This window comes from Salvelinus namaycush, chromosome 13, assembly GCF_016432855.1.
Source record: "Salvelinus namaycush isolate Seneca chromosome 13, SaNama_1.0, whole genome shotgun sequence".
Taxonomy (NCBI): Eukaryota; Metazoa; Chordata; class Actinopteri; order Salmoniformes; family Salmonidae; genus Salvelinus; species Salvelinus namaycush.
The window spans coordinates 46,065,811-46,077,856 of NC_052319.1; the positions used below are offsets into that span (position 1 = coordinate 46,065,811).

A 12,046-nucleotide genomic window follows, 5' to 3' on the forward strand; every position below is an offset into this window, starting at 1 on the left:
AGTGACTTAGTCAAACAGGATGTTGTTGAAACACCCTTAAGCCTTTTAATGCAATGGGACATTTTTACCTCTGAAATTTGATAAACTTGTCATCCTACTTTGGAGACATCACGGATCCTGCCTTTCTCTTTAAATAGCTCAGTGCTTCCTCGGCTCAACATTTTATTCATATGCAGACCCCATATAAGTTGGTAATTAAGGCATATGAAAGTTCACGTAAGTATTTCTGAAGTGAAGTAGGAAATGAAATCAAACGCCCCCGATCCTGAATTGGGTCAGATATTCACGATCCAGTCAACTTACTTTCTGACAGTGGAAGGACTTGGTTCCCCAGTGGTCAGGGTACGACACTACACAGTGCTTGGCTCTTGTTCAACCGGAGAGGACTATACATTTAGTGGAGAGCAAGAGAGACCCCTTTTAAGCAAACGGTCAATCATAATTCTTTATTTAAAAAAAAAAAAAAAAAAAAAATTTTTTGTACTAATTCTCAAATCATAATAAATTTACACAACTCAATGGTTAGTCTATCTGTCTCCAAACAAAGATAGAACAGAGAACTCAAAGAAGCCTTTTTAAACCAAAATATATTATGTCTCTCCTATCCGTTTCAGCTAGAGGCTTTGGTCGCTGGCCCAGACTGGTTGCCTTTCTTGGCTTTTTTACTGGCTCCGTTGGACTGCTGTCCCTTCCCTGGTCCTCTCTTTTTGCCTCCTTGTTCATTCTGCTGTTGGAGCCTCTGCTGTTTCTTCTCTCTGTAGGACGCCATGTTGTCAAAGTTGCCCTTGTACAGGTGCTGGAACCGGCTCTCTAACCCTGCTGAGACTGTCGTGAGGAGAAACAGGAGGGAGGAGCAGGGTCAGAGACAGTGAAAGAAATTGTAGCACAGTTCAGGTGGTGGACTACTATTAGAATAACAAATCAAACCCCTTTGTTCTAAGCCTTGATCCAAGTTTATGTTGCAGGTATCTCTGAGCATCCACTAAATAACAGTAAAAAAAATGTAAAGTCTCCTGTAAGTCTTTGACTACTTTGAATTAAGAACTACTTAGCTCAGGGGAACATGAGGCGGCAGACATGGAGCCAAGTGCATAAACATCCCAGGTTAGAACTGCTCTTTACTGAGTGAGCAGGAGGATGATGAGGGGTAATGTGAGGGCACAGTGTTGTGCCTTATGTGTGATGACTCACCCTGAAGTGCCTCCCAATGCGGCTGAAGGGCCTCTGTCACTCTTTTCAGCTCTGGGCTTTCACTGTCGCACTGCAGAGAGAGAGAGAGAGAGAGAGAGAGAGAACAAACACCACAGTGGCAGCATAAGTGATAAAACACAAACCCTGGTGTGTTTGTTTACTAAACAAGAACAGTATACTGTTGTATGTGATGAGCTTGGAGGGTACTACGGTGTTGGAGGCTTAGCTATAGTCAACGAACAGCAGTACCTGCCAGCTGTCTTGCGTGTGTGTGTACATGAGGAACGGCGTCTCTCGGCTATCCAGCAGGACCCAGAGCCGACCCTGGGGGTCAAAGGTCAAATCCAGAGGACAGTGAGGTAGGGTTACCCTGCTGGAGGGCACCAGTCGCTCCTCTGTCCCCTGCTCCATTCCAAACAACTGCACTGAGGGAACTCTGGAAAACACAGGACAAATATGTCACAGGTTACACACACACACTCCACTGATCTACATAGCTAGGGTCATTTATATATGTGCACAGTACACTGTCAACTCCTGATATATGCACCGACCTCTCACACTGCACCGCCACATGATGTCCACCGGGGGACCCAGCGATCCTGCTGACTGCAGACCTCTGGGAACAAAGGTAGAAATTATGATGATGTCACAAACATAACTGAGGGGGGAAATCGACGACCCGCTATGGTCTTGCATCAGGTCAAATACCAACAGTTGACCCTAAAAAAAACAACAACATAAAAACAAAAAGAATCAACTGGCGGGTGGAATGAACACATTCTTTCAACTCGTGTGTTGGCTGGCGGTTCAGAACAATTATATTTCGGGTCGTAAACGTTTTAAATTAATATAATATATATTTTTTTACAAATCCAGGAACTTGTGTTGAATTATGTTGCGAATCCCATTAGGCCATGTGAGCGGTGAGGCAGACATAGCCATGTTACCAGCCACGCCACGAGAGAGAAGAGCAGGGAACTTTCCATTAGTAGGCCTGTGTGTGGTGCTGAACATTCCTAAATGTTTCAGCATGCAGAGCCTATATTCCCTTCAACCAGGCAACAATAGTTCATTTCCCTGACTCCATAGCTCACTTAAAAATGGCTAATGTAAAAGGAGAAATAAAAAATGAAAGGTTATGAAAACAGGTGTTGGCGTCATTGTGGACAAGGAGGACAACAACCAGGTAGCTGGATAGACAGCCTGCAAAAGTGCGAGCAGGTATTTGTTTAAGATTAGGTTTATTAACAGTTCATTATTACATTAATTTAGGTTTTTGTTCATTTAGGCCATATACAGGCAATAGAAAGTTTAAACCTGTACGACTGGTAAAATGTTGTAGCTAAATCGCCTACTAAATAAATCTAGGCTAAATAAAAGGGAACCTGTTGCAACCTCTATAGCCTATTAGATTCTGGGAATTGTTTACTTAAGTTTCAATTAAACCATTTGATTATGTAAACAAAGGTATTGGTTGGTTATGTTACATTACATTAAAGTCATTTAGCAGACGCTCTTATCCAGAGCGACTTACAAATTGGAAAGTTCATACATATTCATCCTGGTCCCCCCGTGGGAAATGAACCCACAACCCTGGCGTTGCAAGCGCCATGCTCTACCAACTGAGCCACACGGGACCACGTGTGGCTTATGTCAGCTATAGGCTTTCATTGGGTAAGAAAAAAGCTAGTTAGAAAGGTTTTTTCCAAAGTAGTTTGAGTTGTCAATGTCCCCCAACGCAATGTGAAAAGACCATATCGTTCTTAATTCATGGCATGGTTTCCTTTTATCCAAATGTTGAAGAGACATGCAGACAAATTATTTTATGCAGGGAATAGCCTACTACTCAGGAATTATTAAAAAAAAAACAATTAGGCATAAATATATTGAAGGTAATTAGCGGGCCACGGATCAGCTCTCGGGAACAGTTCTATGGCATTCTATATAGGACACAGCCATATACAGTGGAGTGAAAAGGTATTTGCCCCCTTTCTAATTTTCTCTTGTTTTGCATATTTTTGATACTGAATGTTATCACATATTCAACCAAAACCTAATATTAGATAAAGGGAACCTGAGTGAACAAATATGCTTGACCGTTGGTATTAGGTTCTTACTGTGGAATGCAGTTTTGGGTTTTCGCCAGGCATAATGTGACCCATGTCGTCCATAAAGTTATACTTTTGACTCATCTGTCCATAGAACATTCTTCCAGGAGTCTTGAAGATCATCCAGGTGCTCTTTTGACAAACTTGAGTCCACTTTTTAGATGAAATGGGTCCCATTATGTCTGGTGAAAACCAAACACTGCATTCCACAATAAGAACCTCATAACAACGGTCCAGCATGGTGGTGGTAGTGTGATGGTTTGGGGTCAGCATGGTGGTGGTGGTAGTGTGATGTTTTGGGGTCAGCATGGTGGTGGTAGTGTGATGGTTTGGGGTCAGCATGGTGGTGGTAGTGTGATGGTTTGGGGTCAGCATGGTGGTGGTAGTGTGATGGTTTGGGGATCCATCATGGTGGTGGTAGTGTGATGGTTTGGGGTCAGCATGGTGGTGGTGGTGTGATGGTTTGGGGTCAGCGTGGTGGTGGTGTGATGGTTTGGGGTCAGCATGGTGGTGGTAGTGTGATGGTTTGGGGTCAGCATGGTGGTGGTGGTGTGATGGTTTGGGGTCAGCATGGTGGTGGTGGTGTGATGGTTTGGGGTCAGCATGGTGGTGGTGGTGTGATGGTTTGGGGTCAGCATGGTGGTGGTAGTGTGATGGTTTGGGGTCAGCATGGTGGTGGTGGTGTGATGGTTTGGGGTCAGCATGGTGGTGGTAGTGTGATGGTTTGGGGTCAGCATGGTGGTGGTGGTGTGATGGTTTGGGGTCAGCATGGTGGTGGTAGTGTGATGGTTTGGGGTCAGCATGGTGGTGGTGGTGTGATGGTTTGGGGTCAGCATGGTGGTGGTGGTGTGATGGTTTGGGGTCAGCATGGTGGTGGTGGTGTGATGGTTTGGGGATGCTTTGCTGACGGTAGTGTGATGGTTTGGGGATGCTTTGCTGACTCAGGACCTGGACGACTTGCCTTAATAGAAGGAACCATGAATTCTGCTCTGTATCAGAACTCTACAGGAGAATGTCAGGCCGTCCGTCTGTGAGCTAAAGTGGAGCTGGGTCATGCAGCAAGACAATGATACAAAACACACAATCAAGTCTCCATGACGATGGTTAAAAAGTAACACATTAGAAGTTTTGGAATGGTGTAGTCAAAGTCCAGACCTAGTCCCAATTTAGATCTTGTAGCAGGACTTCAGTTCATGTTTAAAAACCCACAAATGTCGCCGAGTTAAAGCAGTTGTGTATGGAAGAGTGGGACAGAATTCCTCCACAGCGACGTGAGAGACTGATCAACAACTATTTTGGTTGCAGTCATTGAATTAAAAAAATTATATTTAACCATGCAAGTCAGTTAAGAACAAAATCTTATTTTCATTGAAGGCCTAGGAACAGTGGGTTAACTGCCTTGTTCAGGGGCAGAACAACAGATTTTTACCTTGTCGGCTCGGGGATTCAATCTTGCAACCTTTAGGTTACTAGTCCAATGCTCTAACCACTAGGCTACCTGCCACCCCGTTTGAGTATAAGGGGGCAATAACTTTTCCAACTTGGGAATTGGGTGTTTGCGTAACTTTGTTAATTAAATAAGTATCAATTTATTTTGCCATTTGTAAATTCAGGTTCCCTTTATCTAATATTAGGTTTTGGTTGAAGATATGATAATTCAGGATAAAAAATATATGCAGAAATAGAGAAAATAAGAAAAGGGGACAGATACTTTACCACGGTACTGTATACATAGAGGGTGCAGTGACATATAAACAGTCAGCTCTATGGATGGAAGCTTAGCATGAGTGAGGACAAGGAGAGCTACTCAGTATACATATTGATGGATTCTATTAAAATGTAACATGTTTCAAGTTAAACTGTAGTTAGTTTGTATCCTGTTTAGTGAATGATTACTGTGAGTATTAATGGAGTTTAGGTCGTAAAACTGTGTGCATGCTAATTTAGAAAGGTTGACCTAATCAGATAAGAGGAAATTGCCTCGGATCAGAGAGCAGGATCAGGCCCAGAAGATGGACAGGGTGTGATTCTGACATCTAGGTAAACCTTGAGAGGACCATGGACATTCCACAGGGGAAAGGAGGGAAACTCATTGGGGTCATAACATGTATAGCCGGGGAGGTGACGACCAAAGGGAGGGAAGAGTATAAGACGTGTTGTGAGCTTTCTAAAATGTGTGCACTCAGCTGACGGCATTCTGGGTAATAAACACTTGAAACTTCTGGTCTCAGTTCCTTATTGCAAAGAGGTTGCAATGCCATTTTTATTTGTAACAGTATGAATGACATGGATAATGAATGACAATGTTTGCTAGTTGTTGCTAAATGCACACCCAGAAGAGGAATGACTCCTTCATGTATCAGTGTGAGTGGCTTGGTTAACTCAGTCCCACAGTGACGCCGGAGCATTTCAGACTTCTGACCCCTTTAAAACATTGTGTTTGAGCTACAGACTTCTGGGGTTGTACTATTGGATAAGGCCATATATTCTTGATCCATTGACACCAACCATTAGTCTGCGTGAGCTACAACTCAGTAAGACAAGGGCGAATCCTGAAGGGGCCCGGGGGTTTTTACAAAAAAACGTCTATAGAGTCCAAACGGTTTGAGATACAAAGTATTAATAGCCATCTACAGTATGCAGGTTGTCCAATCAAAAATGTATATTTTGACCAATGGGTGAAATATGTTAATTGCGTCGATACTCCTATAAGAAAAGCAATTGTCCAAACCTCATGTCTCTACCATAAGCAATTAAAATGTTATTGGAGTTTCTACCCTTGTAGGATCCCAAAAAAATAAATGGAGGCCAGAGCAAAAAATGTATCTGTAAAATTTCATTGTGTCAGCTAGGCTGGATTGTTGTGTGAGAATTAAGGCTTACTGACAGGCTCACCATTGAATCCGGAGGACATAAAACAAGATAGATATTGATTTTGAGATGTAATATTTTAATATAGGCTTTTCATATTAATGTGAATGTACTGTTGTTTTTCAAATATTTCTCACAAAAACAAGCGTCTCTATGAAATGTCAACAGAGCTCTGTACGGACCGCAAGCTTTGTGTTAATTTGGCTTTTTGCGACCCGTGGAAACAACTCTGCAGACGACCACAACATGTAATGTCCTCAAAAGTCGCTGCGAGAAATCGCACTGCTCTGTCAACAGAGATCAGTGCTTATTAACGAATGTATTAGGTTACAAAATCAGACTGTTTGAATATAATGTTAATGATACTGTAGGTTAGAGAAAGACCCCCCAGTGAACGATTCAGAACATGACAATTAACATTTTCCCAAGACAAATATATTTTGTAACATAAGTGAAATTTCATCCACCCCCTAATCTATGAAAAGCGGAGACTCTCCCGAACAGTTGTTAGAAGGTAAGTGGGTTCTTCTACATAGAAGACCATAGGAAATCCCAGGACATACCATCTTTAACACTGTAAGGGGTTCTTCTACATAGAAGATCATAGGAAATCCCAGGACATACTGTCTTTAACACTGTAATAAGCTCACATAGTTGCTGTCACAAACTCAAAACAGTTGTCACTGACTCGTTGGCGTTCTCAGGACTGATAGGGTTAATGTGAGAAGTAAAGTGGTCACCTTTTCCTTTTCTGTGTCCGAGTTCGGCATGTCCCTCAGCTGCTTCAGGTCCCAGCTCTGGAGCCTCCGACCTGACTCATACTCCCACAGCTTCATGGTCCCATCCTGTCAACAAACACCAGCCCAGTCAGACACACCAGTCTCCATTTAAAATCTTTTTTTGTGCAGTAGTAGAGCTTAATCTGAACCAGTACAAGTGATACCACTATCTGAAAGATCATCCAGCGTTAAAGTAATAGAATTCAATTCAACAGAATTGTAATATGTCTAGATCTCTCACCCCTGATCCAGAGAGTAGCCACTGTGGGTGTCCTGGTGGGGCCAAAAGAGAACTGACAAATCTATGGAGAAAAAAATTGAAATATCAGGAAATTAGAGTGGTAACCGACTGGTTAAACATTGATTAATGTATAAATTCTGTGGCCATTCATTGCTAGGTAGGCCAGCTGTACTCACTCCAAGTGTCCCAGGCAGAATGCCTGGATGTTGTGTGGTGACCTCAAGTGGCTGACCCTGATCTTCTCATCGCGGTCAGCTGTGACGACATACTTGTCGTTGGGGGTCAGGGTCTAGAGGAGAAGAGGGGGGAGATATCCCAAACTGACTGGCAGTTCATCAGGAGTTGTTCACTTGAAGCGAGCCATTGATCGTGATGTTACTATTGTGAAAATGTACAACCATTGAAGGCGTCGAACCCCATCAACTCTGCCAAATCTGAGATGTAAGATGGGACTAAGTAAGGGCTATCCCATCTTCTGATGCCCTTTAAAAACATTCAACTATGAAAAATAACCTACCCTTTAATAAGAACGTATCATGTGAATGAATGAATCCTCTTTACCATTGATAGAAGCATGGATAGATGTCCCAGCTTCAACTCTCCTGTCTTCTGGGGCTCTACCACAGAGAAGGAGTAGACGTCACCTGACTTGTCTGCCGCCCACAACTCATCCTCAGCCTCGGTGAACACAAGAGATGTGCACCTCCGCACAACCCACCTGAAATAATACAACTGTCTCACTCAACATCTCAAAGAGAGCGACAAATCGACACATTTAGATTTGTTGTTGATTTCAGTAAGTTGGATATTTGCTTTTATCTGCTTGTCCTATGGATACCTTGTACTGATGACCTGCCATGAGGGTTCACAGCGGAACAGAACCAGGCGTTTGGTGTCATCTGTCAGCGCGACCAGCTTCGCAGAGGAGGAAACGGCGAACGCCAGGATCTTGTCACTACCTGTCTCTTCTGATCCATCACTACCAGGATGAAAGGGATCCGTACATTTCTGGTGAAATCATATCCCTTGAAAACAGTTGCTTCTTACCACACGATGACACACACACATTTCATATCAAACAAGCGACGCGTGGTTTAGTCACATATCTAGGTCTAGCAAGTCTGACGACAACTCAGCAATGATGGGTACACTGCAAGGACAACTGCCCATGGGTTGGCAACACATAATATAAATTCTGAGAGGTCAGTTGGCTGAAAAGACATAGCTAGCTAATGTTGTTTACCTTTTGTTGTCGGCCTCGGGGTCCTTTGGCTTCTGTTCTGCTGCGCTGCAGTCAAACACAAATGGTTCTCTGGTACAAAAAGAGAAAGGAGCATTTAATCACTGATGATTTAAAATGTGGACTTGTGATTTAATACACATAGCTGGCTAGCCCAAGAATGTACTAAAGTAGCCTGTGTTGTACTGAGTACAAAACATTAGGAACACCTTCCTAATATTGAGTTGCAGCCTGTGCGCCTGGCACCTACTACCATACCCCGTTCAAAGGCAGTACAATATTTTGTCTTGACACACACACACGAACACACACACACACACACACAATCACAGACACAGACACAGACACAGACACACACACACACACACACACACACACACACACACACACAATCCATGTCTCAATTGTCTCATGGCTTAACCTGTCTCCTCCCCTTCTTCATCATCACTGATTGAAGTTGATTAAACAAGTGACGTCAAAAGGGATCATAGCGTTCACCTGGTCATTCTGTGATGGAAAATATGTTGTACACTCAGTGTATAACGTTACCGTCTATGAATATACTAACTTAGCTAATAACGTTAGCTGGTTAGCTAGGATGATATGCAGCTAACGTTAGTTATCTTATTTCTTTCTCATCGCTACTAGCTTAGCTTATACGACATATTATTGTACAACTAATACAATATTAGCCACATCTGTTCGTACCAACCTGCTCTTTTTAGTGTGTATTGCAATTAGCTTTTTTTCATAGGTTGAAACAAGCCACTCTCCACAGGCACCGAGAACTGCCATGGCTACTTCTACAAATACAGTTCACGTGGGACGCACAGAAGTGCGGACGTATTTGTCGCACCTCTTTTACGTCACCAAAGAACAAAACGTACACTAAAAGATGATCGATACACTGATGAGAGTCGTTGTCCACAAAGCGGCACGGCGGGCTGTCTAGCTCGCGTCTATCCTTCCTTTGGATTGCTGGATACAATTCAATTCAATTTAAAGGGCTTTATTGGCATGGGAAACATATGTTAACATTTCCAAAGTAGGTTAAGTAGATAATAAACAAAAGTGAAATAAACAATAAAAATGTACAGTAAACATTACTCACAAAAGTTCCAAAAGAAAATACATTTCAAATGTCATATTATGTGCAAAATGTCATATTGTATGCAAATAGTTAAAAAGGGAAAATAAATCAACATAAATCTTGGTTGTATTTACAATGGTTTTTGTTCTTCACTGGTTGGCCTTTTCTTGTGGCAACAGGTCATACATCTTGCTGCTGTGATTTCACACTGTGGTATTTCACCCAGTAGATATGGGAGTTTATCAAAATTGGATTTGTTTTCGAATTCGTTGTGGATCTGTGTAATCTGAGGAAAATATGTGTCTCTAATAATGGTCATACATTTGGCAGGAGGTTAGGAAGTGCAGCTCAGTGTCCACCTCATTTTGTGGGCAGTGTGCACATAGCCTGTCTTTTCTCAATAGAAAGGCTGTGCTCACTGAGTCTGTACATAGTCAAAGCTTTCCTTCATTTTGGGTCAGTTGCGTCTTCCTCTCTGGGACACTCCTTCCTTTGGCTTGGTCGTCTAGTTACCACAGCCACAAAGTCATAAATTCCACCTATTTCAACATTTTATCTTCTTAAAATGTGATTTTAAACATAAACCTAATCTTAACCACACTGTTAACAGTATGCCTTAAATTAAGAGCAAATATCACATTTTATTATCCTTTTTTTAAAATGATATAACCCATTTTGACTTTGTGGTTGTGGTAACTAGCCTTTGCATGATGCACCATTTGTGGTTCAACACCAATTTAGCAATTTAAACACTGGAGGGATAGATGTGCAGAAGATGAATGTGCAAGTAGAGATACTGGGGTGCAAAGGAGCAACAACAACAAAAAACAATATGGGGATGAGGTAGTTGGATGGGCTATTTACAGATAGGCTTTGTACAGGTGCAATGATCTGTGAGCTGCTCTGACAGCTGGTGCTTAAAGCTAGTGAGGGAGATATAAGTATCCAGCTTCAGTGATTTTTGCAATTTGTTCCAGTCATTGGCAGCAGAGAACTGGAGGGAAAGGCAGCCAAAGGAGGAATTGGCTTTGGGGGTGACCAGTGAAATATACCTGCTGGAGCGCGTGCCAAGGGTGGGTGCTGCTAGGGTGACCAGTGAGCTGAGACAAGGCGGGGCTTTACCTAGCAAAGACTTATAAATGACCTGGAGCCAGTGTGTTTGGCAACGAATATGAAGCGAGGGCCAGCCAACGAGAGCATACAGGTCGCAGTGGTGGGCAGTATATGGGGCTTTGGTGACAAAACGGATGGCACTTTGATAGACTGCATCCAATTTGCTGAGTAGAGCATTGGAGGCCATCTTGTAAATGACATCGCCAAAGCCAAGGATTGGCAGGACAGTCAGTTCTACGAGGGTATGTTTGGCAGCATGAGTGAAGGATGCCCTGTTGCGAAATAGGAAGCCGATTCTAGATTTAATCTTGGATTGGAGATGCCCAATGTGAGTCTGGAAGGAGAGTCCACAGTCCAACCAGACACCCAGGTATTTGTAGTTGTCCACATATTCTAAGTCAGAACCGTCCAGAGTAGTGATGCTGGACGGGCGGGCAGGTGGGGGCAGCGATCGGTTGAAGAGCATGCATTTAGTTTTACTTGCATTTAAGAGCAGTTGGAGGCCACGGAAGGAGAGTTGTATGGCATTGAAGCTCGTCTGGAGGTTAGTTAACACAGTGTCCAAAGAAGGGCCAGAAGTATACAGAATGGTGTCGTCTGCATAGAGGTGGATCAGAGAATCTCCAGCAGCAAGAGTGACATCATTGATGTATACAGAGAAAAGAGTCGGCCCGAGAATTGAACCCTGTGGCACCCCCATAGAGACTTTGAGCGTGGCTGAGGTGCACCCATGACCAGCTCGGAAACCAGATTGCAAAAGCGAAGAAGGTACGGTGGGATTCGAAATGGTCGGTGATCTGTTTGTTAACTTGGCTTTCGAAGACCTTAGAAAGGCAGGGTAGGATAGATATAGGTCTGTAGTAGTTTGGGTCTAGAGTGTCTCCCCTCTTTTACCATATCTAATGTGTTGTATTATCCTACATTAATTTCACATTTCCAGAAAATTCAGTGTTTCCTTTCAAATGGTTTCAAGAATATGCATATACTTGCTTCAGGTCCTGAGCTACAGGCAATTAGATTTGGGTATGTCGTTTTAAGCGACTTTTTTAAAAATTAGTCAACTCATCAAGAGGTACGGGAGAAAACGAATGCCTGAATACACATTTACATAACTGATGTCAAGTTTGATGTGTTATGCAGCTGACCATAAATACAGAATGGAAACAAAACTACTTTATTTGATATATCGTAAAACTGTGCATTACGAATGTTCAGATTTTGTTGAAGGTTCAAGACAAACGGTTCCATACTGTTATCGATGCCATACGTACTGTAATGAAACGGCAGGGAGCAGGTCTCGAACCCTCGACCTTCTAAGAAGCCCGAGGTCCGGCGCGCTATCGACTGTGCCGCAAGAACATGCTCATGCGGCAGAGTCGATTTCCGCGCTTATAAACCCAGGGTCGTTAC

General features: G+C 42.9%; 1 protein-coding gene across 1 annotated transcript; it reads right to left on the bottom strand.

Annotated features, from left to right (window-relative positions):
- Positions 1-431: 431 nt before the first annotated feature.
- Positions 432-9,247, bottom strand: wdr4 (WD repeat domain 4). Its single transcript, XM_039007355.1, has 11 exons — positions 9,146-9,247; positions 8,437-8,505; positions 8,032-8,172; positions 7,755-7,911; positions 7,370-7,482; positions 7,194-7,254; positions 6,914-7,018; positions 1,746-1,810; positions 1,441-1,627; positions 1,192-1,261; positions 432-825 (listed from the first exon to the last, which is right to left on the bottom strand). Exons 1-11 carry the CDS (start codon positions 9,226-9,228, stop codon positions 611-613), a joined length of 1,266 nt encoding a protein of 421 aa, XP_038863283.1. The 5' UTR covers positions 9,229-9,247; the 3' UTR covers positions 432-610.
- Between the last annotated feature and the right edge of the window lie 2,799 nt (positions 9,248-12,046).

Coding starts and splice junctions, on each gene's coding strand:
- wdr4 (XM_039007355.1), bottom strand. CDS start 9,228: ATGGCAGTTCTCGGTGCCTGTGGAGAGTGGCTTGTTTCAACCTATGAA. Junction 1,811..6,913: donor CGGACACAGAAAAGGAAAAG/GTGACCACTTTA, acceptor CTTTGTTCCCAG/AGGTCTGCAGTCAGCAGGAT. Junction 1,628..1,745: donor GTGGCGGTGCAGTGTGAGAG/GTCGGTGCATAT, acceptor TGTGTTTTCCAG/AGTTCCCTCAGTGCAGTTGT.